Source organism: Orbicella franksi, chromosome 9 (assembly GCF_964199315.1).
Source record: "Orbicella franksi chromosome 9, jaOrbFran1.1, whole genome shotgun sequence".
In the NCBI taxonomy this organism is placed as follows: Eukaryota; Metazoa; Cnidaria; class Anthozoa; order Scleractinia; family Merulinidae; genus Orbicella; species Orbicella franksi.
In genome coordinates this window covers 17,310,278-17,337,166 of record NC_138153.1, presented here as the reverse complement: position 1 = coordinate 17,337,166, position 26,889 = coordinate 17,310,278, and the positions used below count along the sequence as shown (strand labels likewise).

At 41.0% G+C, this 26,889-nt stretch overlaps 1 protein-coding gene and 1 pseudogene across 1 annotated transcript; one reads left to right on the top strand and one right to left on the bottom strand.

Annotated features, from left to right (window-relative positions):
- Positions 1-405: 405 nt before the first annotated feature.
- Positions 406-2,319, bottom strand: LOC145498513 (uncharacterized; annotated as a pseudogene).
- A 4,511-nt stretch (positions 2,320-6,830) lies between these two features.
- On the top strand, positions 6,831-26,021 carry LOC145497723 (uncharacterized). Its single transcript, XM_081477556.1, has 21 exons — positions 6,831-7,128; positions 10,200-10,325; positions 10,502-10,614; positions 11,144-11,242; positions 12,566-12,682; positions 13,080-13,232; positions 13,887-14,015; positions 14,611-14,733; positions 15,051-15,173; positions 15,475-15,627; positions 15,909-16,031; positions 16,300-16,473; positions 16,759-16,947; positions 17,202-18,577; positions 18,956-19,097; positions 19,447-23,556; positions 23,976-24,137; positions 24,242-24,400; positions 24,673-24,831; positions 25,173-25,246; positions 25,851-26,021. Exons 1-21 carry the CDS (start codon positions 7,025-7,027, stop codon positions 25,974-25,976), a joined length of 8,034 nt encoding a protein of 2,677 aa, XP_081333682.1. The 5' UTR covers positions 6,831-7,024; the 3' UTR covers positions 25,977-26,021.
- The last annotated feature ends 868 nt before the right edge of the window (positions 26,022-26,889 follow it).

The window sequence follows — 26,889 nt, the reverse complement described above, 5'->3', positions numbered from 1 at the left end:
CACAACAAAAAAATGTGTAAACTTCTTTTGTGTGGGAGTCCCAGTTGTTCACTAAGAAAGAATATAATGATTAACAACAATGTCTTGTCTTTCTCAATAAGAAAGAACAGGAAATACCACCAAAAAGCACAGAAGACAGTTCTGTTATGTGATCAACATTTTTGGTGGCTACCCTGAAATGCTTGAAATCATGGCTCTATTTTCATCATCACACCATCTTACACCTCGATCTGTTGATGTAATCCTAGTTCGGGCTGAAACTATAAAATCGCTCGCAGTTTACTTCACATACATGTACATCTTGGATTATTTTCATCAGTAACAACATTCCAAAAAATAACTCACGAGCTCTGCTTTTAGGCTCGGCTAAATCTATATATTAAGACCAATTTGTTTCAGTAATTCTTAGCAGGTGTCGTTCAGATGACCAAAACTCTCATCCTTACTTAAAATTGGATTGATGCCAATGGGCCCTTCCAAATTTTCCCCCACTTGTTTCTCAGTACATTTTGTGTTTCTTTTTGTCCAATCGTAAGTGACCTCACAATTCCACAAGTAAATTCCACAAATGCCGAGTGCTGTTTTCTAAAAACACAAGGCATAACAACTTCCTTGAAAAAAGAACCATTGTCAATTTTGAGGAGCTAGTCGCAAGAATAAGGTTTGTTCTTTTGAACTACTTCAGTTAACACTTGCCTCTGATTATAGAAACCAGTGCTTGGTGAGGGCTCTGGACAAAACAGCGCTTGAAGTTCTGGGTAGTGCAGGGACAGTTCATTTCTGAACTTGCATAATTTGCTGTGAAAATCGCGAGTTCCAACAGTTCCATGCAGTGCAAAGTCGACGGGTGACACAATTTTGGCAATCCTTGGTAAAACTAAATCCACAAGTTCTTCATCATTCAGACAGTTCAGCAGCTCGCTGACCCTTTGCTTCCTTGAATAAGGATTACTCTCGTCTAGAAATTTTTCTGCGCATTGTCTAAATGAAACCCGTTTCCGGGAGGTTGGCAAGCTACCCGGTTTGTGCTCCGGATAAAGACGAAGATGTTCATTTAAACTCTTTTTGTTTTTGTAAAATTTACCAGTTTTGAAATGGGCAATGAAGTCGAATTACTGACTCGGTGTTAAGCACATTTTCCTCAGCTCGACAACATATCCAAACAAACAATAAAAAGCCATAATAAAAACAACTAGCCGGCAAAAGAAACAATACTTAAGTACTTGCCGCGTCAAAATGCCCGCAAGAATTGTGCCACCCGCGACAATGGAACTGACTTCGAGAGAGCAACGAAGGCTCCATCGAAACTTCTTTAAAATCAGCACATAAAAAATAAACTTAAGACAAACACACCATTCCCAAAAACCAATAACAGCTTTAAAACGAGTAACATTTACTGTTGATAAAGCCAATGTCCAGTACATAACAGAGAAATAAAAAAGCTAACTTCATACAACGCAGGAGTACATCGAGCTTACGTTTGGATTGTCTGCAACGCTCCACGCCAAAAGTTGTCAAAGCATTCAACAACGCAGAGTTTCTCCTCTTGGCAATAACTGCATTGTACAAGCTACCCAGTGACAAGTATTCTCACTCGTTGATGGCGAAGTATTTTTAAAACATCGAGATCACATCATGCCGACCAGCCGCCATGATTCGAAAACGGATTGAATTGGTGCGCGTATTGGGTTATGGGATACGGCATTAAAATTTCCTTCCCCAGGCCCCCGCAATGACGTCACAGATCACCTGGAAGGAATTTCTACCAATGTCCAAGTTGGATCTAGGTAGTACAAAGTGATTACTATTTCTAAGATTATAGTATGGGTTAGCAATACTAAAGAGGTTTGTTATTTTATCTGGGGTGATGTTGCAATTTACTTTGTACATTAGGGTGAGTAGTTTCTTTTTATATTGATTTGATAGTGGCTCCCATCCAGTTGTTTCTGGGGCGTCTTGATCTGATATGTCCCGTGGTAGACTGTGGATGAGTTGAGCTGCCCTTGCATGAATGTGTTCAAGCTCGTTCATCAGAGATGGTGTGCTAGTGCCCCAAACTAAGCTACAATAAGTGATAGTAGGGACAATGCTGCTGAAGTAAATTGTTTCTAGTGTGCTTGTTGGTAGGTATTTAAATCTTTTAAACTGTCTTACTTTCTTTCCAAAAGATTTGCAGAGGTGTTCTATGTGACTGTTCCAAGAGAGCTGGGAGTCAATAATGATCCCCAGACATCTTGTTTCGGAAACAACATTCAGGATCTTATCTCCTAGTTTAATGGGTCTTAGCGGGCCATAGAAGGCTGTATGGGATATGATCATAGCCTCAGACTTCCCAGCGTGTATAGTTAATTTGTTGTTTCTGCACCAGAGCGAAATCTCTGAGAGGACTCTGTTTAGACCGTCGACTACTTCATCTACATTGTTACGAATGATACGTAGCGTCGTGTCGTCAGCGTACAATTCCAGGTTGCCCTCAGTTATCGAATCCCTGAGATCGTTAATGTAGTATGTGAAGAGCCTGGGTCCTAGCAGGGACCCTGTGGGACTCCGCAAGTAACTGGCCTAGTTTGTGAAGAACAACCATTGACTACGACGAATTGCTTCCTGCCTTTCAAGTAACTGGTCAACCACTCCAGTATATCTCCGCTGAGTCCCATAGCTTGTAGTTTGTGGATTAATATGTCGTGGGATACTGTGTCGAATGCCTTCTGAAAGTCAATAAAGACGACTCCGACTACTTTTCTGTTATCAATAGCTGTTTTCCAGGTCTCAGTCAGGTATATTAGAGTTTCCTCAGTTGATCTGCCTGGTCGAAAACCCCACTGGTTGTCATTCAGTTGCCCAGTGTCTGTGGTGAACTTGTCTAGTCTCTCACACACTAGACCCTCCAGTAATTTGCTAGGTAGGCTCAGCATTTGGAGAGGCCTGTAATTTCCTCTGTCTGTTTTGCTTCCCTTCTTATGGGTAGTGAGCATTCTGGATACTTTCCATTGGGATGGAACAGTGGAGTTAAGCAGGCTATGTCTAAAAACAGTATGGAGGCCTTCAGCGGAGGCCTCACCAATGAGATGTAGGTCTCGGGGAGCAATCGAGTCTGGGCCAGAGGCTTTATTAGGGTTGATGGTCTTGATACGTCTAAGGAGGTCTGATTTGTTGAGACTGATGCTGGAGAGAGTGGGAGTGATTCTGTAGATGTGTTCTATGTCCCGGGAGTTCGGTATTGGGTTTATTTGTGAGGCCAGGTTTGGTCCTACTGCTACAAAATAATCATTCATGGCCTCAGCTTTGGTTCGGTCGTCAAGTATCATGTGGCTCTGATCATCAGCAATGGGCCCAATGTTATTCAATTTCTTTTTATGAGTGATCCTTGCTACAAGCTTCCAAAAGTCTTTACTGCTTTCTGTGTTTTGGAATTCTTGACTCCAGTAGTTAGCCTCAGCGTCTCTAAGGAGCTTGGTAACTTCATTTCTTAGTTTCTTATATTCATCCCACAGGTCTTTGGACCCTGACTCCTTTGCTCGCTTGAGAGTTCTATAACGTTTGTTCATGGTTTTCCGAATATGAGAATTCATCCATAGTAAGCTGTCTGAACGTATTTTAACTCTCCTCTGGGGAATATGATCGTTCACTATGTCCTTATAGAGAGTTTCCCATGCCCAAGTGATGTCATCAAGGTCATCGAATGTTTCAATTACAGACCATGGGGCAGTGCGAAAAGCATGTTTTAGTGTTTCAATATTGATTTGCTTGTAATTTTTCGCAAAAATGTATTTTGGGGGCGTCCTCTCGCGATGCAGCTTAATGATACCATAGATGAGGCAGTGGTCGGATAGGCCTGGGTCAAATGTTCCTGATGTTATTAACTTAGATGTATCAAAGGTAATCAGGAGGTCAAGTAAGGTAGAAGTAGTTAGAGTTGTTCTTGTGGGGTCTTTTATGACATTGTTAAGGTCAAAGCTGCCAAGGATTCTGAGCACTCTTCTCTCTTCATAGTCCTTGGCAATCAAGTCAGAGTTCAGGTCACCAAGGATCACTACACACACCTCGCACAGTGTTCAAGCAGACTGTGAAATTTGTTGTAGAAGGTGTAATCATCCGGGGGTCTGTATACACAGCCAAGTAGTAGCTTCTGAGAGTTCACAGTGACATCAATCCAGATTGCTTCAATGTCTGATTTGAGATCGTCTCTCTCGTATACGTGCAAGCATTCTGAGTAATATATTATGCAGCCACCGCCTTATTGATCCTTCCTGTCCAGCCTAGCGACTTGGTATCCAGTTATCGTGACTTCCTCAGTGGGTGTTTCATCGTCCAAATGAGTTTCTGTGATTGCAAGGATGTCGAGTTTACTCTCTGATAACATTAATTTGATCTCGCTGATTTTCCTAATCAGGCCTCTGACGTTAAGATGTGCAATCTTTAAACCATGGCCTTTGAGTTTGGTGTATAGGTCCCTGTAAGGACTTGGGGTGTTTCGATCCGTTCCCTGATTGTTGAGGTTTGCTGAATTGTCCGGCTCCGCATGGACAGCTTCATCTGTCGGAATTGGTACTTCGGCAAAAGGTAAAACAGATAGAAGACATGCCGGGAAGATCCAATTAAATTGATCTTTTTGCTGGAGGTGTTTATACTGGCTCGGTTTCAATCGACCACACTTCATGTGGCACCAAAGTTCGCATTGATCGCAGCTCAAGGCTCGGTGATTTCTAGCAACGTTCTTTATGCAAACAGAACACCTTGAGGAGTTTATTGTCGGACCAGGATTAAGTGAGACATCACCACTTGTGAGGAGACGAGCTTGATGGAAAGTACAATCCGAATTAGCATAGTAGCCAATCCTAGAGGCTAGATATTTCCTTCCACGTGGGGCAGAAGCAGAAACAAGATGGCGGATCCGCCTCGTTAACTGTTGAAGTTGAAGCCCCGGCGGGTTATTATGATTTCCTCTTACGAAGTAAGTAGCGTAGCCGCATGGTGAATCTGCGGGAGAGCAATTCCAGTCGATTTTTTGTCCCGGTAAAGGTTGGGATCCGAGAAAACACAGTAAAAGTACGGAGGTGAAAGAATAGCGTCCGACCGACGTAACAACCGCTGACCGCTTAAAAATTAAACTCCCGCGAAAATTTCATGCCACATGATAGACTAACTTAAGGTAGGAACTACTCCAAGTATTTCGTCAACTATGTATTCCACTAGTATTCTCAAAGATTATTCTCGATGCTGAATTTATTATCTGATATTTCGTTGCGTGCGTCGTCTGTAGTCGCCGCCGGCCAAGCAGCCTAGCCCTACAACCTCGTTCCCAGGGTGCTCTCTCTACCTCCCTTGAGAAAGTACCCTGGTTGCGGCTGGTCACGTGCCCATGTATACAAATCAAATCCGCACAGAGGGTGGGTCCTCAACTTAATTTTGTCAACACTGTCTATGGAGGTGAAAGTTGCGCTGCCTTACAGATGTTATTTTTCAAGCAAGTTGTTGGTCAGAGATCCTACCTGACCGGTGCTTTGTTTCTATCTGAACTTTTATGAGTATGAGATTTTAATTGAGAGTGAAGTTTGCTTATTTTTCGGTACTTTTTTAAACAACCGTCAACAGCCTGCTTCGGATATTACTTTCATCAGTTTTTCACAGTACAAGAATTAAATAACCGTCAAATTTTCGATGGGGTGCATTCAACTTAATGAGAAGCTAGTCTCTCGACCGAAAATTAAAATTGGACTTACCGCTAAACAGTTTTTAAACGAAAGTCGTTGGATTTTGCAAACGCGCGGCCGATGTCGTTGTTGTCCAGTTCTTCATAAAATTTTTCACTGCAAGAGAATGGAATGACCATCAAACTGTCGATGAAAGTAACTCAATCAAATTCAAAACTACCTTTGTAGGCGAACATACGACGTATTTAACTCTAACGGAACGAGTAAATTCCTTCGTTGTGATTTTGCCGAATTAATTTCACCGCGCGGTCCATTTATTGTGGTGGTCGTCATTTCCAAGTTCTTTACCGAATTTTTTCACCGCCACAAATTCCAAAGACCGTCCAACTATCGACTGGGAAAATTCAGCTAAATGCAGAGCTAACCTTTTAGCCGGACATTGAACGCATTGAACTCCTACATCGAATGTGTCAATACCTTCGCTGTGATTTTTGCCGATCCACAACAGAAGGGTTACAAATTCCACTCTCTACTGGGCTCAGTAGGCAAGCTCAGTGCTGAGACAAACTTGATGGAGGTAGAGAGAGGACCCTGGGAACGACGTTGGCAATTAGCAGCCTGATACGTATTTTCAATTACAGTAACTGATCTTAGAGACCTACAGACTATTTTTCTGGTGATAAGACCCACAGGTAAACATTTTTGGATCAATGTTGGAGATAATGATCGCGGCGTGAAAGGTCAAAATGTCAGGCGATTAACTCTAGTGCCTAGTCTTCAAGACGCTCTCAATTTTTTCGTTTTATTTACCCAAGCTAGATTTGCGATAAAAAATTAGCTTAAGGATACTTTTAACCAGAAAAAATAGTTTGGGTAGGTAAATTCATGTACCAGATTGACTTTCTGGTCCACGAAAATTGACCTCAATTTTGACGTTACGCAGCATCGTCGAAGCATATAATTTGCTGCAGTGTGGACGTTCTTCAAGAAATTGCCTTTAATCATTTAGTTAGAGCTAATTAGGTTTTTATTACATAAATTTAGAGACCATTTCGTGAATTTATGACAGTTTTTAGCAAAAATATCGTGACAATGTCCCTTTAAGTCTTAACTTACCCTCCCACGTGACAAGCTAAAAGAATGGCTGCGTGGGTGGTAATCTAAACTGGGCTTGGTACACTGAATTATAACTATCTTATCTTTGTTATTTAAATGAATGCAACGCGCATTGACCAATTGTGTTACCGTTTAGCGGAAAACAGTCTGCGATTGTTAACGACCACGTCAATCAGGTAGATACGGATGGTGAATAAACATTTGGCGAGGGCCTTGCAGCTGCAGAGTCGAAACGATGTGACCAGTGCTTCGTCATGGTTTCCAAGGAATTGATCCTCTTTAAGCTCGTCCTTTTGACATTATTGTGGAAGGAAACAAATCAAACTGTTATAAACCCATCAAATCTCCATGAATATGGGTAAGTTACAGTCAAAACAGCTTGCTGTATTGATTGTGTTTCACTTTAAAAGTAGATCTCACTTTGGCGTGTTTTGCGGAGTCTCCTGTACAGCAAGAAGAAAATGCTTTAAGTTTAACTCGGTTCCAATATGTGGTAGACTAAAGTTTTTCTAACTTGCAATTGACTACGCAGCTCTGTTACAAAAAAAAAAGATTGTAAATCTTTGTTATCTATTGATGGGTTAGACAAGTTCTGAGACTTCCGGCTTCTGCATCTTCTACAACGATAGGTTCGATGAAATAGGAAAGTGTTTTCTATCCCATATTTCAGTTTCGCAGTGGAAGTCTTTACATACGACTTAGCATTGGTACAATTAGCGACAATCGACAGGAAGGAAAAGTGCGAAAGACTTAGGCTCAAGAAGATTCAAACTTTTTTGACTTACTTTCGCTTTGACTGAACTCACACCAGCTACTCCTGCATGGTCAGGGAAGCATAAAGCAAACTTAGGCCTATCATGTGGAATGAAATTTGAAAAAAAGGAATCTTTTATATCGATCTTGGCAACTCGATTCCAAACCGGACCAGTTAATGACTATTGCAAGAGAAATCCATTTCGCAAACAAACGACATTGCGTGTTTTGAAACTCCTAGAAGGAGCTATTTTTACCATGTCATGTAATTGGATATAATGCGGTTCTGCTGGCGTATTTATTGTTAAAAGGAACATATTTAGCTAACTATAAAAGGGATCGTCAGTTTGGTAGTCCACTTCAAAAAGACCGAACACAGAAACAGGCTAGAAACAACTTATGCAAAGCGACTTTCGGTTTCAGATAAAACAAACTGAATAGGTCTATATGATTCCCGGAACAAGGATGCATTTCCGAGAATCACATACCCGAAAGGAGATGACCCATCAATAGCTTTCCATAATACTCACGCAGTAGTGAGAAGTGGTGGTGATCTATTAATTCAACGGTTAATGCATTCCTCTGAGGCCCCGTTACAAGCAGGTACTCTTAGCGCAAGAGTTTCCCTACCAAGAAGGCCAAAGATATCCAAAATGTTTCGGGGACTCTCCCACACGAGACAACTCTAGCTGGTCACGCTTTAGTTAACCGGGTAAATAACAGACGCAATCGACAATAATTTTATTGCCAAAATTTGTTTTCACTTGAATTACGTGGTTTGTCAATTCCACTTAGATCATGTCAGTTTTTAAGCTCAATTAAGATCCCAGACAGTTATTTTCTCTAGTTTGGCATTAATTTAACCGCAAAACTATAAACAATTCTACAATTGAATATTTTAGCCGCGGTAGCGACAGACATTAATGCCTGACTGAATTTCGTCGCAAAAGCCGTTCAATTGGACATATCCAAAGCAAAATTAAAACAAAATGGGAATTAATACGGTGTTTAGTCACAATTTGTATGTTTTGCCGGTATTAAAATTTTGTTTCTTGAAGCCCAAATAATTCTAGCCATATTGTAACACTTTCATGCAGAAAAAAGAAAAACAGAGCTGTGGGAGTGCTAGAGCACTAGTGCCCTAGCTCCTTGTAAACAGAACATGAACCGCGCGGGGCGACGAACAAGGGTCTAGAAAAACGTTGGATAATGAAATCTTCGTTTGTGGTATTATCATTCTGTGTCGCTGTATTTAATGCTCATCATTCGCATTCTGACAAGTGATCGCAGCTACTTTCGGAAGTCGATCAATTTCTGTTCCAGGATAGTTGGAATGAATTCCAAGCATTCTGTTGAAGATAAGCTTTAAAAGGGCGTAAAAAATAATTTGTCATCCCGGGATGGGCAAAGCGAGAAGGTGGGAAGAGCGTTTTTCTTTGCGAGCCCGACATATTTTGTCTGAAAATTGCGAGACCGAGACTTCAAAATGTTTAAGTGTGAGTGCCTTTAAGACGTTCAGGTGTCATTTATGAAAACGAACAAACAAATCGAGCTTCCAGACATGCTTAGCCTAGCAAAAAAATCTAGACTTTGCGAAAACAAATGGAGACTGCGAGACACACATAACCATTAAAACCTTCGACGCAAATTTGCCACCCGTAAAATTCGATACTCACAACTGGTCTCGATATAAACTTGTTTGTTGAGGGTTCTCTTTAAGTCTTAAGATTTCTTCCTTGCACAAGCAAATGATGGATAATCACAATGTGAAAACGGTGACCTGAATAGGAAATATACAGTCGCTACTCGATGCCCCCACCGTAAGCAATAAGTAGGCCGCAAAGCTTAAGAGTGACTGCTCGATCGAGGCGGCCGTATTCGAAATTAGAAATGATTGTTGCTTGGAAAGTGGAGTGCATGTTTACCGCGAAGATGCGACTCTGAAACTCAGTCAGTCAAACAAGGAGAGTAACGCAGCCAGCAAAACGCCTAACTCCGGAAAAAGATCAATCGAAAGCACTCTACAACGTCAAATAAGACATACCGCGTAATGTTAGTGTATAGAAATCGAAAAATTGAATTGTTTTAGTAGGGTTCACAATGGCAATACAAAGAACGGTCGAAACCATCCTCTATTGTGCGAAACCAAAAATTTCTAAGTAACTTACGCACGCCTGAGTGACTCCAATTTAAGTTTCTAATTCGTCCAAGAATCGTGCAAGAATACAAAGTATCGATCCAAACCTTTGTAAATAGTCAGACCTTGTTTACAAATCGTAAAAAAAGAAGAAAGCATAAGACGGAATTAAAGTTCAAACTTATAAATTTGTCGATACTGGTTTTATTTTTGAATGTAAACAAGCGGTAAGCTGGCAAACAAAAAGATGTGTTCAGACAAGTTACTTGCTGCGGGGCATATTTTGTCCGCTGTAAAATTGCGTCAATGAGTAAATTGTTTGAGAAACTTCTGAAGACGGCGAGAATACAACGGGAAGCCATTTTGGATACCAACTGTACAATCCTACACTTATGGTTGACAGTGTACAAGTAGAGGATCCAATCAGATTGCAGCATTTGCATATACTAGTGAATTGCAATTAAGCAAAATAATGGATGCTATCCTTTTCAAGACTGGTTCTATATGAGACAGAATTATGTAACATTTATATCTTTCAGGCAGAACGTTTGTTCTAGGCAAACTACACAGGTCGAGTCGTATTACACTACTACAGCAACGACGTCCTACACCTACTCAACTACTAGCTGTGGGTGGTTTGGTTGGGGTCGCTGTGGGGTATCAAGGTAAGGGATCTGATCTCTGGAGAATTAACCTGCATGGTGCTTGTTGAATTGTGTTCATCTTCTTGTAAAGTAATACTGGTCATCGATATAGTTTGTTCATGTGGTTTGTTTCGTCCCTTCCCAATTTCGTCTATGTTGGCTAATCAATGTTCTCTGTCTAATATATTTCTTTGAAGACCGAGGACAGTGTACCGAACTGTCCAGCGCACAAGAAGAGTCAGTGTAAAAGTCATTTATTGCTGTACCGGTTGGAAGAAACGTTACTCCAGTTCAAGAGAATGTACAGAAGGTAACTTTTAATGTATCCACCACACTTTGCCCTTGATGCCATCCCCCATGCATCCCATGAAAAAATGTCAGCCAAAATAAACAATGACAATATTTTTTTCCGTCGTTTCGCTGAGCTTTCCCCGAGAGTTACGAGACTATCGAGTTCTGCCCTATTACTGTCTGTCGGAATACTAAGGTTGGTTACACAACTTTAAAGTCGCAAACAGAAACAAAAATATTTACTGTCTTGGTGCGTGTTGTTGATAAAACCAAAATTTGATTATTTTAAGTTGAGTTCGATTCGTGAAGATGGCTTAGACGTATAACACACATGCAGTTCCCTTGTACTGCTAATTAAACGTTGCACTGGCCATCATGTCAAAATTAAGTCTAAGTGAATGCTTAACTCATTGACTTCTTGACTCATTGACTCCGACCTCTTTACCTATTGACCCAGCACTGATCCTGGCACTGGCCTTTTGGCCCATTTAATCATTTACGCTTTCATTCATTGACTCGGTTACTGTTTTTATTTATTTACTTCACAGCAATCTGTTCCCAAGGATGTGATAGCAGTCGTGGATCCTGTGTCTCACCCAACAGATGCCAGTGTTCAACTGGATGGACCGGCAATACTTGTGTGACAGGTATATCAAACTTGTTTGCAATATTTCCGGTGGCATGGGATTGTGTTCGCTGTTTGTACTATGGCGTACTTTCTCCATACCAATTTCTCTGCTTTGTTTATTATTATTATTATTATTATTATTATTATTATTATTATTACTATTATTATTTTAAGTCCTTAAAGTCTTGCCGCTTTTAACTTATGGTGCCGAGTTCAATCCATGAGCCTAGGGAAGTCATAAGTCTGCTGGATTACTTGATGGATAGAGTCCTCCTAAGTATGTGAGCAGTTCCAAGGAGGACGGTCTTCTGTAGCTCTGTTATTCTAATATTGCCTGGGATCTTGCCGATGTAGTTTTCTGTTCCCTTCTTGAGAAGCCCGAAAGCTCCAATGATCACTGGGACAGTTGTTGTTTTCATTTCCCACGTTTTCTCGATTTCAATCTCAAGATCTTTGTACTTTGTGAGTTTTTCCATTGTTTTCAAGGAGGTGTTCCTTTCTGTGGGGATGGACATATCGATAAGCAGACAGGTTCTTTCCTTCTTGTCTTTCACCACTATTATTATTAGTAGTAGTAGTAGTAGTATTACTGTTATTATTACTATTATTATTATTATTATTATTAGTTAGCTATTATTATTATTAACTAGCTTAGCTCTAGTTTTTGTCACAATAAACACTCCTTTTTTATTGTATATATTAAAAAAAATTATTATTATTATTACTATTATTATTATTACTATTATTATTATTATTACTATTATTATTATTTATTTTTTGCTCCTTGTTTCATTTATCTTGGTTTGTTTGTTTGTTTGTTTGTTCGTTCATTTGCTTGTTTAAATTATTGTCATTTTTTTACTCTGGGTTCTTTATATTTTTTCGTTGCTGAAGTGACATGAATGATCGTAAGGATGTAAAATAACAGAATTTGTCAGTGACGTTTTGATTCGCTTTCGTCGCCCTGAGTACCTCGATTTAACTCATAGCGTATTATTCAATAACAGTGTCATATAAATACAACACAGTGCTCTCAGTATTAGCAAACCCGTGAATTTCCCAGTGAATAATAGTTGACATGAGCTAACCTTTGCGTAACGTACGCCCAAACCATCATGTGAGATTAAAACTTTCCCAGACCAACAAATGAATCGGTAATTTGCGTTACTCGCTTACGCAATTCACGAGTCATTTAAAAATGATTCGAATTTAATCTTGGTGGATCTTGAGTATCGAATATTTGGAAACACGATCGAAATAGCAGTGATGAGCGAATTTTTGTTTTGGTTGAAGATACAGTGTAGTGGTATTTTAAAGTAATTTGCTCTACTTCTATCCAAAGACATCAATGAATGTGCTGCAAGTAATGGTGGATGCGATCAAATCTGCACTAACACACCAGGTTCATATCAGTGCAGCTGCAACTTAGGCTACACCCAAAGTGGACGCAGTTGTCATGGTAGGTGTTAGCGAGATCCTTTCGCTATTCATCAAGATCTTGTCGTCAGTTATTACTTTCGAGAAGGAACGTTGATGGCATTTTTAACCTAACCCTAGCCCTAACCCTAACCCTAAAATTAGATACGAATAATCAAAATGATATTCTTGAAAATTGCTGAAGGGATTCATTGCCTGTCAGTTGCCAGTTTATAATTTCCCTGCTTACGCAGCAAGACTTACATATAAGTCAGCTTCTTTGGAAACTATTTGCTTCTTTCACTTTACACTGTAAAAGTCAATCACCTGCTTGCCATCTGGACTTGATGCGTTTTTTAATAGCGATCCCAATCGCCACGAAAGAAATATTTCACGTTCTTTTTGCTGACCTTTCTTACTGTATATATTTCTATACCTAGATATCGATGAATGTCAGTCATTGGTTCCCAGTCCCTGTAGTTGCGGAGTACCTGGGGAAGCTTGTGGTGCAGCTTGTACAAATACTGTCCCAAACTACTTTTGCACCTGCGCAAAAGGATTCCAGCTGCGAAGCGGTGGAACAATTTGTGATGGTAATCTAGTTTGGTTTTGAGTTTGGATGCGTTCGATTGGGAAATCCAGAATTCGATCGCAAACCAGTTTTGACGCACTGAAATCCTTCTCGGAGCAAATGAAAATTTGCATTTCATGTCATAGATTTGCTACTTTTGTGGTTATGTAGTTGAAAATCCGTGTATAAAAAAAGGATTTGCAAAACTGTTTGATAAACAGCGGTCTGTTGTCCGCCAACTGTGGGCTTGTATTAATTCGTGGTAAAGCTGGGCTTGCAACTCTGCGAAGTTTTACCGTGAAATCCGGATTCCCACTGGAAAGCACCCTTTGTGTTTTTTCAGTAATTGAAAGGGATGTGTGCCGCATCAGCGGTATTATTGTGCTTTTAATATTGTAATGATGTCGAAAAGCCTAATAGGGAGCATGTAAAGGTATTATGTAACACCCATAGTAAAAACGCTTCCTGCACCACCACAACATTATGTTCATAACACTTTGGTCACCATACACTAGAAGAACTAATCAGCCAATCAGAAAACTATATTGTTGCTGATTGCCGGTTATCGTGTTGTTCTGTGTAAGAATAGCAATCGTTCTTTTGTATGCAAATTAACACTCTTGCTTTGAACGAGACTGACCACATTAAATTTCTTGCATGGTTTGTCTGTCTTTAGATATCAACGAGTGTTCAACAGCGAACGGAGGATGCTCACAGAGGTGCCACAATTTCCCTGGAACATTCTCGTGTGGATGTTATAGTGGATATCGCCTGACCAGCCAGAACAATGGCACTCACTGTGAAGGTAAAGAAGTTGTATTCTTGAAACCGTGGGTTGATAATGAGCTGAGTAGGTCCTATCTTTACGTTCGTTTACAATGCTATATATTCTCTTCTCGCGGAGGTCTTGTTTTTGACTTAGCCGTGTATTACACTGTGATGAAACACGACGGGCATTTGAGAACATGAGCAAAATGTAGAAAACACGAGCCGCTGGCGAGTGTTTTCTACATTTCTCGAGTGTTCTCATATGTCTGGAGTGTTTTATCACAGCGTAATACACGGCTCACGCTTTTTCTATGTTTTATACTTTGATAAAACATGGGTTTTTGACCAATTAGAGCGCGCGCAGGGTCCTATCTATATTATTACGTTATACATGGGATTTTGGTCCATTTTCTACAGTCCGGTGTAGGTGAATCTCACTTTCATAACACAAAACCACCTTTCATCATGTCGGGCATAAACACAACAAACAAGATCAAATCCATCTCAGGCCAAATTCTGCGAATGAAACTAGTGTCAGTATGAACCTAGTCCAAGAGTGAACGTACTCGCATAGTGGAAATTCCATCATGCAGCGAACGGGCTGCATGAGAGAGATTTGTTTTCATTTTCAGATATAGACGAATGTCAGTCAAGTAATGGTTTCTGCACTCACACGTGTGTCAATACTGAGGGCTCCTATCGATGTGAATGTCGCTCCGGATTTTACCTGGATTCAAATGGACGATCTTGCTCAGGTGCGATGGTGTTAGTGGTTTGAGTTATCTAGTGTTTGCGGAATGCTGATTTCAAACTTATCATGATGTAATGACTACACTTTTTGACCAGACACTATGAGGTATTGTGAAACGTTTCAATGTGTAAATTATTCATTAATGTCAAAGGGCACTTTCATGGCAACGACTGTGGTTTTGCCCGTTCCTAGTTTAGAGTTACTTTTCGATACTTTCATTCACGGTTTCTGACGTTTCGTCCGCTATCTTTTTGCTGACTTTTATGACATGTTTTTAAAACTAAACCACGAGTGATTAATCGTCGTTTTCTTGCTTCCCAGATCACGATGAATGCTTGTTAGGCCATCATGGTTGTCAGCAAGTGTGCAACAACTTCCTGGGAAGCTTCTACTGCTCATGTCAAACTGGATATGCATTAAACATAGACAACAAGACTTGTTCTGGTAAGCGCTGTTAACACGTGCTATTTTGAGACATGTTTAGTTGTGATGTTGCATTCTCTTCAATAGTTGACAATTACTTGCAGGTCTTTGTTTGTATATTTGTTTCTCGGTTTACCTCCTTGCTTTCTTGTTAGTTTGTGAATTGTACGATTCTAAGAAAACGCAGCATGCATAGGTGATTCCTGGAGCCATCCATAGATTTTCACTTCAGAGTGATGGTTTCTATTTTAAAATATTAATTCAACCATGTAATCACTTTATAAATCAAATACAAGCAGCAATTGTTTATATTTTTTCTCAGACGTGGATGAATGCAATCCGGTGTTTGTACCGAGTCTCAACAAGACAATAATACCAGCAGGATGCGATCAACTTTGTCACAACACGCAAGGAAATTATACCTGCAGCTGCAACCAGGGCTTTCAGCTGTTGTATGATGGAAAACGGTGCCGAGGTAAATGGTTTCTCTGATTTCGTGGACCCTGTAAAGAAATGAAAAGAAAAATTCCTTGCTTACTGATTACCGGTTATCTAACTGGCTGACTGACTGAACGATCTACCGACCTACCGACCGACCGACCAACCGATCATACAACTGTTCATGATCGGTGAATTGAATGGCTGCCTGACTGACTGCCCAACTGACAGGTATCTGTTATTTCGATGAATTGCTTTCCATGACTATCAGTTTCCCGGGTTTTGCAGGAGTGATTTATTAATCTTTTTGTCACGCAGATATAAACGAGTGTAAGACAGGGGCTCATTCCTGTGAACACAACTGTCACAACACTCCTGGTTCTTATGGTTGCTCGTGTCTCTATGGTTACAAACTAAGAGCTGACATGAGAACATGCGAAGGTAAATGCCAATGCTCTATGTCTTACTGTTCCTTTTTATATCTTACTTCCTCAGTATCAGAGCTAGATTTCCTGCCCTTTATCAGGTAAAACGAACACCCAAACTAGTGTCTAGTAAAGTAGCAATGATTTAGTTCGGGCAACGTGACTGGCAATACGTTGTCAGAGTAGTTTGGGACGGGTTGCTGGGCAAGTATCCCATGAAAGGAATAAACATACTTTGTTCTGCAAACATACTTTCATCTTTGTTCTTTGCACATTACTTCCAGGTCTACCTTGTGAGGCCATCAATGACCCGCCCAATGGGCGCATGAACTGCAGCGGCTTGGTGACTAATGAGACCTGTTGGTTTAGGTGCGAGGACGGATACGAACTACAAGGCTCTAAACAGAGAACTTGCTCGAACTCTTCTGAATGGGACGGCCAACCAGCGTCTTGCACTGGTAACTGCGATTAATATTTTATTAGTGTTCTATGGCAAGCGAAGCAAACAAACAATCGTTTACTTCCTGTGGATTAAGAACAAGTGCTAGATAATAGTTTTCGGTTAAAAAAGACAACTGTTGTATTTTTTACCCTGTAGCTGAACGCTCTTGAACACTCAGTTATATAAACTGTATTAATTACTTCTTATAGTTAAAACTGATTTGTTTGACAGCGATCGCCTTTCTCCAATAAATATATTTCAGTATCCGCATCATTTTTTGTTTTTCTTTCATTCGGTACAGTTAAACATTGTGGCACACTATTTCCACCGGAGAATGGAAACGTTTTGCTTCCCTGTTATACCACTTTTGGCTCCACCTGTACACGTGACTGCAGGGATGGATATGTTGCATTTGGTGATAGCATTGCTACGTGCCGATCGATTAATTCAAGCCACGTCGCATGGGACATCGGAAACTTTAAATGTGAAGGTAGGTATCGTTTTGTTCTCTGATTAAGTTCCGAACGCAAACGAAGATGTTTGGCCAGACTCGTGTAAAGAGTGTTTTAAAAGTTTGGGACTGGCTGAGGTTTGCTGTGTCAACATGGGGTTCGGACTTATCATTTTACCCTCCTTCCTTCAACCTTCCCTTCCTTCCCTAGTTTCCTTCCTTCCTTCCTTCCTTTAGCCATTCGTTCATTTCTTTGTGATACTTTGTTGTTATTTTTATGCTCGTTTTTCCAGAGATCGTCCTTTGCAGGCCTAATCCTTGTCTCCATGGTGGAAAGTGTGTAATCATCAATTCACGAAAATTCTCGTGCGATTGTAAACACACTGGATACGAAGGTGATCGCTGCCAAACAGGCCAAGTTATACCGCCTGATTTTCCAAAACTAATCGCTGGTAACCCTTCGGACAATCTTGTGTTGCTAGCAAAGCCCGACAATTCATTGACTGTCCATTTCAATCCAACCATGAACTTAACCTTCCAGCCGAATGAGTTGGTAATTCAGCACCCAACAAGTAAAGCAGACTTTCAAGTGACTGGACACAAGCCAGGCTTGGGAATGGTGTCTTATGACCTAACAGGAGTAGACAGACCCGTTTTTGCTTCTCCAAAGAACAGTTCTATCTTTATTGGCCGCAATACATCCAATCAGGAGAGTGTTTACACCAAACTTGGCCTATTGGTTGGCGAGTTACCAATCGGATGCCAGAAGAAAAAACTGTCCAATTATCAGTGTGACATCGCGGTGGCTTTCGATTCCACAGCAACTGTGTCAGCTGATGTTCGTGTTGAGTCCGGACCTGTCCACGTTATTACACCTGACAACAAGACGATCCCTCTGAGTCTTGAAGGGTATGATTTTTCTTCGCCCGATCAGAATCATCAAGAAATGTTGAAAAGACTTATCGACCACGCAAACGTTAGTGAGAAGACGCAATCAGAGGACCTCAATCCAGTTAGCCAAGGGTGCTCTCCTTTCCAATCGACAGGGGAAACCTTAATGGAATTCATTCAGAAAGACGCCTTTCCCAAATCCTTCTTACAATATTTTTCACGTCAATTGCCACTGTGGTTGAAACTCACGGCTGGAGAAGACAGTTACGTGTTCGCCACAGAGAACATACTGGCTAGCCTTATTCAAACAACAGGTCCGCGATACGTCCATCCAAGCTGCGAGATTTTACTAACTGGAACCAACTCTACAGCGGTCATCTATCGTCCAAAAGTCAATTACAGTATCTCCGTTGAGAATGAACAGCTCTTTCTGTCAAGCAAAGACTGTTGTTTTGCAACTGATCTTTGTAACGGTGGGGTTTTTCTGACTTTGTCCGAAAGCGCTAACAGAGAAATTGCCACCATGCCCTTTGTGAAAGAGATGATAGATGGAAGATGGAAACTGTTCTTGTCATCGCTCGGTTTCACCCCTCGGAGAAGATACAGCGCCATCGTGAATCGTCTTCCAGTGGGTCCCTTGGCTGAGTACTTCTCAGATTATCATTATAATCTGTGGCTTCAAGGGAGTGCCGACATCTTCCTGAAAAATTCGAGTGATTTTTCTGTGGATATAAAACTGACTGGAGAAGCTTTTGCATCCGTTGAAGACTTGGATAGTGTAAGTACAACTTATTTTTCTTAAAGGCTTATCAGTCTAAAGGAGGGCGTGGTTGTGTACGCGGCTATATGACAATTGGCAAGCCTTCTGCTGAGGACAAAACAAAGCGCCATTTGTTTCATTTTTGTCACAAGTTAACTGCTTATTTTCCCGTGCGTTTACAAAAAGTGACTAGCGAAACTGGAAAGTATGTATCATTCTACTTATTTTAATCAATCGCACGCCACAAAACGTTTTCATGAGTTAATAATGGTTACGTCGTCTACAGGTAATAGGAATGATCAGTGTTATTTTCTCCTCCTTGTAATTTACTTGTTACATACGTATTTTTATTCCAATTTATTACTCAAAATACCAGAATTTCTGTTTCTCTTTCAGTTATTTACCAAGTATTTTTCGCGGCCAATTAAGATTATGTTCCATGGATCAGTCGAGTTTAATCTTACTGTGCGAGCTCTTGGCCAGAGATTCTTTTTGACGTTTTACGCCAGCAGCGTAACTGGAAAAATAATCTTGGGTGGTAAGAAATGTTCTTTTTGTTATTTTGTTATTTATTTTATTGTAGCTGTTGTTTTTGTTGTTGTTGTTGTTGTTGTTTTGGGAAGGAAGCAATGTGTTTCAGGTTTATGTTAAGTTATTATTATGATTGCAACTGTTTCTGTTTATGTTCAGTGATGTTATTGTTTATATTTTTCGTCTTCTTTGTTGTTTTCTACTGTCCTTCTTCTTCCTCTTCTTCTTGTTCTTCTTCTTCTTCTTTTTCGCCTTCTCTGTTTTCTCCTTTTGTTTACTTCTATTTATGATACACATGCATTTATCTTCTCGACTTACTTAACGTTGCTTAGAAGTATTTTTTATTTACTTGGTAGGAACGCCTCTTCTTGGGTCTAATTGTTTAGTCGCTCAAGGATTTGTATTTACCCTTGATCGATCTTGTAAACCATTCAAGAATAGCCTTTTGTCAGCCGTCGTTCAGCCCTATGGAGGATCCAAATATCTGCAGGTCTACCACGCAATTGTGGGCGGAGAAGACATCGCAGTCCACGATCCTAAGAACAATTTAAGGTCATTGGAATGGCAGGCGCAGGAAATAAAGAGGGTTCTTCTCGATGTCCAGATATCTGTGCCTGAGATGCGACCCGATGTGCAGAAGTGGTCTGCCAAGGTGCAAGAAATGCTCATAAATGTAATCAAAGCTCGCCGTCTGCTTTCTTCGTCTGATTTCTTACAGCTGAAGATGCTTGTTGCAAAGATTGATGATGACCTTGACACCATGTTGAGAGTATTTGATCTCCTTGTGGTCCAGTTGCAGCCATACAAGAATCGAACGAGCATCGAAACGTCCATTGAACGTCTCGTCAGACTCAAGCTAGACCTTCCAAAGACCATTTCTCTTTCGTTTTCCAAGTCCTCTATCCAGCAAACCTTTCTGGGTGTGAGTTTTCACCTAAATGGTCAAATATGCCATAAGAGACTCTGCTTTACGAACATGAAATGTAGCATTTGGTCTTTACATGACAAGTCTTGTTTAACTAACTCTTCAACAGAAGACGCTGGTGTGATTGTTGAAGGAACTGCCTTGAAAGAAATTTCTCTTGGGAAAGTTATAACATATCCGGTTGATAGACCATTCAGAATGCTGATAGGTCGTAACAACGAGCCGTTGATGACTACGTTTGAGTGCATTGTTGACTTGCTTGGTTTGAAGAGGACCGCCACCATAAAAATGATTGGACATGAGCTTTCCTTTGCTGTCTGGGGACCCGTGTTTGGAAAATTTGACGCGCTTTTGAATGTCAAAGCGGACGTTGAGAACGTTGTGGACTGGAAATCTGTAGTGTTTGAAGTAGAAGGTACAATGAACAACTCATCACGCCTTTACACGATGCTCGAGAGTATGATTGCAAACGAAACTACTTTGGCTGCCGAGGAGGCCATTAAAAGGTTAGCGAATGCCCAAGCAACCTTTAATGATGCAAAAACCAAAGCAGATGCCGCCAAGGAAGCTCTGAAATTAAAACAGGCTGCTGTCGAAGAATTGAGAATGGAAAAGGTAAAGGCGGCAGAGGAACTTCGTCTGGCACGTTTGCAATACCATCTCGCAAAAGTACGTTTCAACAGCACCGTCTATTTTCGGCAAAATATCCAAAACGCCATGTGCGAAATCATGGAGTGCAACTACACTTGCTTCAATGGCTGTGTCATCCCTGACCTCTGTCAGAACCCTATTAACATAACCTATCTTGAGCGGTACTGTGACACGGTTGACAAAGCGATAACCGTAGAAGTTGTACAGAAAAGTACTGAAACGCGCAGTTTTGAAGTTGCGACGTATCAAACCATATACACTGGTAACTGCAGATCAGGAGTTCCCTTGAAGAAAATACTCAAGTACGCTAAAACAGGGTTTAGCATTGGAAAATTCGCCGGAGGAATTCTGGGAGGGTTATTTGGATTTCCATTAATTGGAAAGGTTGTTGGTGGAGCTGTTGGAGGAATTCTTGGTGGGCTTGTTGGAGCATTCAGTAAGAAAATATTCGGCTGTTCTAATACCTATGAAAGAATACCAGGTGAACCGCGATTGGTTGAGTACGAACACAAAATTTACGACGCAAAAGCAGTGGAGAAGATAATCAAGGAAGTAAGATGTACAGGCCAGGAAGAAAAAACGAAACAAGGTGGATATGGTCCCCCTTATCCTTGCTGCCAACAGTATGGATGCCAGACCAAAGTGATAGATCCTGTTTGTGTAATGAGTAACGAAGAATGTCGGGTGGCCATGGCTGAGCTTCAATTTACGCTCAATGCCATGAATGAGACGTTTCAATCTGCATTCTTGTCTTTAAGGAATTCTGTTGATAGAGTTAAACAGGCATCGTCTGTTTACGAGAAGGCGAGAATACGACACGATTTCGCAGTGAGCACGTTAAAAAAGGTGAAATCTTACACGGAGCAGCGTTTGTCAGCTGTAGAAATTGTCAATGCCTCCATGCTTCATGTTCGACGTGTGGTTGACTTTGGCTTGGAAATAGCACAAGCTATAAACGCCTCAAGTGTGGATAACAAGAAAACTGTCGAAGTTGGAGACATGAAATTTTCCTTTTCCATGTCATCAGAAGACACCAAAAAAATCCTCTTTCAAAGTGAGGTTAGCTCTAGGAATGGTCAACAAAGTGCCGTCAGTTTTCTGGTTGACTTCGACCAAGTTGAACGCTCAGTCAGTTCAGCATCCAAGATCATCATTGCCAAATTATTCGGCAGCAAGCATTCAAGGAGAAGACGATCGGATGAAACTTACGGTGCAAATTCTACGCATCGTTTAGATGCCACCTTCACCGATTACCCATATGCATGCCTGTTTGCCAACACAACACGCCTATTCTTGAGTTCCATTTTTCAATCACTGGGAGATCTAATTGCGTCAGTTAAAGGATTCAACGCAAGCCTATCGTCTGGAGTCCATGATCTTGAAACACTGGCACAGACTGTTCATCTAAGCCGTTCATCGTCCAAAGTTTCGTCTGTGAACACCACCACCACGTATCCGAACAGCTCGTTTTTGACGGAATACATGGAAATGATAGAGGTCCTTAAGGAGGAAAGTAGCAGGTTGACCAATGACTCGTCGCAATCTTGGAATGACACTCTGGAGGCTTGGAGAGCGTTTCTGGAGGTTTTCACTTCGAATAATGAATTTGAAGAATGCTCTGGAACAGAAGACTGCATCGATTACTTTTTTGACGGTGCAAAAGAATTTTACGAGTTTGAAGACAGTCCAAGGGCAATGGCGATTAAAGACGCCCTCCCTCAGCTCAGAGAAGTGGTAAGGAAGTTAACAACGGATGCTCTAACGATGGTGGAAGCAGAGCAAACACTCCTTCAAGCTTTTTCACTTTTGATCAAAACTCGTGATGATTCAGTTTTGTGTGGAGGAACCCCACTCATAACTACCTCCTCTCCAAAAGAAATTATTCTTCTGCCCGGAGACAGTCTGCTTTTAAGTTGCACTGCCGAGAGCGAGGCGGAGTTGACATATGCTTGGAAGAGAAACGATAAGGTGATCAAGGAATCACGGGATGGAACTTTATATGAACGTGCTGTCAGCAAACAACACGAGGGTGTTTATGTTTGCGTGGTGTCAAACAACAAAGGCAGCACACTGTCCAACGTGACAATTGTTAAAGTTCACAACAAGCCCAAAATCACGCAACATCCGCAGGCACAAAGAGTGGTGGTTGGAAGTCAAACTCCTGCGATGTTTACTTGCAATGCAACGGGCCAACCAACTCCTAGCTTTCAGTGGTTTTTTCAATCACCAAATTCATCCGTTGTAAAACTTAACGAGACCAAACCTGTGTTATATATGGCCAACCCTCGCCGTCATCACGAAGGTTACTACTACTGTGAGGCATCTAACGAGCATGGTGCAGAAGTCAGCCGAAGAGCCCGACTAGACGTATTAGGTTACAGCATCGGTCTTCCAAGGTTGCTTGTTGGCCTAAATCTCACTTCCTACTGTAGTTCGACTTCTAATACATCCAGAAACTCCACCGAGAAAGATCCGCAGCCATGTCATTCCTTGGAAGAATTACCGTCATCAATTAACGAAAACTTGACTGCTACAATTATCCATGCACTTGCAAGATCGCTTAACATATCTCATGAGCTAATCTCGGAATTTGAATACGATTCAAGGAACACTTCAACAGCTATCGTAGCATTCATATTGGACATAGACAATAAAGGTTGGAAAGAGGACAATTTTACATCGAACATGGAAATTGTACAGGCCCTTGCTGACGCTAAAGCTAACTTTGTTGACAAGCTGGAACAATTCAATTCTGCCATACAAAACAAGACCTTTGCAGTACCATGGAATACCACCTCTCTTCGTGGTGAACCCGGAAGCCTAATTGCTTACCCATTATCTCCAGAATGCCCCGAAGGACAAGCACTCAGTGAAAATGGTTACATCTGCGGTAAGTTTCATGTTTTCTGAGTTCGTAACCACTCATGATCGCTAAATACAAATGTTAGTGTTGTGTATAACATGACATCGATTAATTTTACTTTTGAGCACAGAAGGGATTCAACAAGAACACGTGCTTTTGGAAATCCATGCCCACTTGCATAGCAACAATTGTCATTAGCTACTAACAAAGTACTTCTCTACGCCTTCTAATGGCTTTTGTGTTTGCTTCAATTATTTCTGTAGTTATTAAGATTTAATCACAATTGAATCATAAACCTTCGAACCAATCAAAACGAAGCGCTATTTGGTGAGTCAGTTCCCTGCCCGGTTTCGAGGTTATTTCTGATTGCTTTATCAGTGATTATTAGCCAGCGTCTATAGTGCCTCCTTTTGTGCACTAACTTACAAATCCTTGTACCTCTCCAGCAAACTGCCCGGCTGGTTTGTCCTACAACACAGAGAATGAAACGTGCGTCAAATGTCCAATTGGGACTTACCAGCCTGTTCAAGGCCAAACAGGGTGTCTTTCATGTGGTACAAACCTGACCACAGCCTTTAATGGAACAGTGGAGGAAGAAGACTGCATTGGTAAAGTTTCCCTTCATTCATTCTCACTCTAATCAGTTGATAACCTTTGCGACAACATTCAGTCAGACATCGTTAATAGCCTGATGTGTCCTCTTGTTTCACAGCTGACTGTCCAGCTGGTTCGTACAGTACACAGAACCGAACGTGCTCTGTATGTCCGCTTGGAACTTATCAACCTTCTCGGGGTCAGCCATCCTGCATTCCTTGTGGTAAAAATCTAACAACTATCTCAAATGGAACTGTGGAAGAAATACACTGTATTGGTAAGTTTATAGGAAAATTTAACAACTGCTTATAAAGCGATACTCGTTGTTTTATACTAGGCTAGGAGAACTTACCAGACTCTTAGCTCATACAATTTTACCCCTGTCTGTATTTCATGAACGCCAATACCGAGGTTAGCCTGTTATATAGAGCAAGCTTAACAATGTCATTCAAAGACTTTGTAATACAAGGTGGAATTATGCCCTTCTGAATGGCTTTACTAAACATTTCAAAAGAGGAAAGCTTGTTGTTTTGTGACGCTTCCTTGTAGGTAACTGTTCTGCTGGCTCGCACAGCGCAAAAAACCGAACATGTATTTTGTGTCCGCTTGGCACTTACCAACCCTCCGATGGCCAGAAAGATTGCCTTTCTTGTGGACAGGGCCTCACCACGACTTCAACTGGAGCAACGAACCAGTCGCAATGCACAGGTATTTCACAAAGTACGGATAAAGAACGTCACTAAGGATCAATATTTGTTTTGGCTGTACAGCTTCGGCTTCTCACGTAACGAATTGCGCGCATCCAGAGGTTTCAGCCAGCCTCCTAGTTGGTCGATCCTTATTTGGCTTTGCTACAGCCTCGATCGAACTGTCAGAAAAAAGTGACTCAGGACCCAGGTTGTTCAGTAGAATTCCATACATTTGACTCCTTTAAGCCATGTAGTAAGTTAGCGACCTAGCTGCTTTTAAAAAATTCGACGGTCAACTATCCAGCTAAGTATCCATTCGTAGTTACTGAGTGCTCGACTTGTTTGATTTTGATATCATAGAGATCAAATCACCATCAAGCGATATTCCTGCAACTGACGAACAGTCCACTCTTCCTACCTCTCCTATTTTCAAGGTGAGTTATTTATGATTATTCACGATCTGGCAACCCACCGCAATTAAGTCATGTTATCATTCGGTACAGTGTTTCACCCTTTGCATTGGCAGAGACTACACAGCCTGATCTGAAAATACCTTCCACAAAATAACGGTCAAATCATGGGCATTGCCGCACAGTAATTTTGCTGCAAACAATGTTCTGCTCATGTATAGTTGTGACCATATTTCTGTGAAAAAGGTAGCTCGATTGCCGGAGTAATATAATTTGAGAAAGCGATTGGAAATTACAACTAGATGAACAGCTATTGAATCATTGATCTACTCGCCACGGACAAATTTCTTTATCCTTCGATACATGTTTTGCTTTCTTTTCATCGGCCGGGAGCTCACCATGTGACCTGCAAGTAACTGCCTGCGAGGAATGGTCTGCTCATGCGTCACACGGACAGACGGACGGTCTGACTGACTGACTGACTGACTGACTGACTGACAGATTGACTGACTGACTCAGTGACTGCAGGATGGACTCCTGGTAGCTGACTGACTGACTGACTGTCGTCTTCGGATTGCTTGCTTTCTTTGTAAATGTGTTGTTTGCTCTACCCTTCTTTGCCTTTTAGACGACTGTCACTGAAGTACTTCCAACTAAGGATGCTGGTCAAACAGAGGAGCAAGAAAATACTAAGGACTTGCCATGGAAACTTCCAGTTCTTGTTGTCGTTCCACTTGTAGTCCTGAGTAAGTAGAAAACTGTAACAGACTTTTGTTCCTCAACCACACCCCCAGCAATTTACTAATAATTACCGCACCATAATTACTTTTTCTGGAACTTTTCATTCATTTACCAGAGTAATAATACACATGAAAAAATTACTCGATGCTGATTGGCTAAGAGCAGTGCAGTTCAAGTGTAACACCAGTGCAAAAAGTGTAACATCAGTGCAAAAAGTGTAACACCAGTGCAAATTACACATCGAAATTCTGGATTATGATTGACTGTAAGAAAATAGCAACTTTTCTAAGAAAATGATATCATGTAAAATGATGATGAAAATTTTGTGCTGAAACTTTGAAAAAAGTTTTCTCAAATGAGAAAAAATGGCTTCCAGAAAGATCTTCCGGCACTTCCTCCGCGGTTTTTCTCGTTCAATTTGGAGTTAATTTGCACTTGTGAGTTTTTCAAAAAGCTGAAATTGCACTCGCCGAAGCGGCTCGTGCAATTTCAGCTTTTTGAAAAACTCACTCGTGCAAATTAATTCCAAATTGAACTCGAAACCGTATGATTACCTATACTTAAACTCGGCCTTGATGAGGGCTCACTATCCTACAAGAACGAAATGCAAAAGTTCTTTTAAGACCTGAAATATTCTTTCATTTTTTGTGGATTGTATGTTTATGTAAAACAAACTTGAGGAATATGCACAAACTGACATTTTTTAAACGTTGGTGGGTAGGTGGTCTTTATCGGCTCTTTTTCTATCTTTCCCCAAGCCCTCGACTCATGCATGTTACAGATATCTAACCGTACTCCCTCTTACAATTTTAATTACCTCATTACAATCAGTTGCAGGTATCTTGTTGGTGGCTTACTGCATAAAGAAAAGAAAGCAGAAGGCAACGACTACGAGTCATTCTAATCCCGCCTACGCCTGCTGTGAA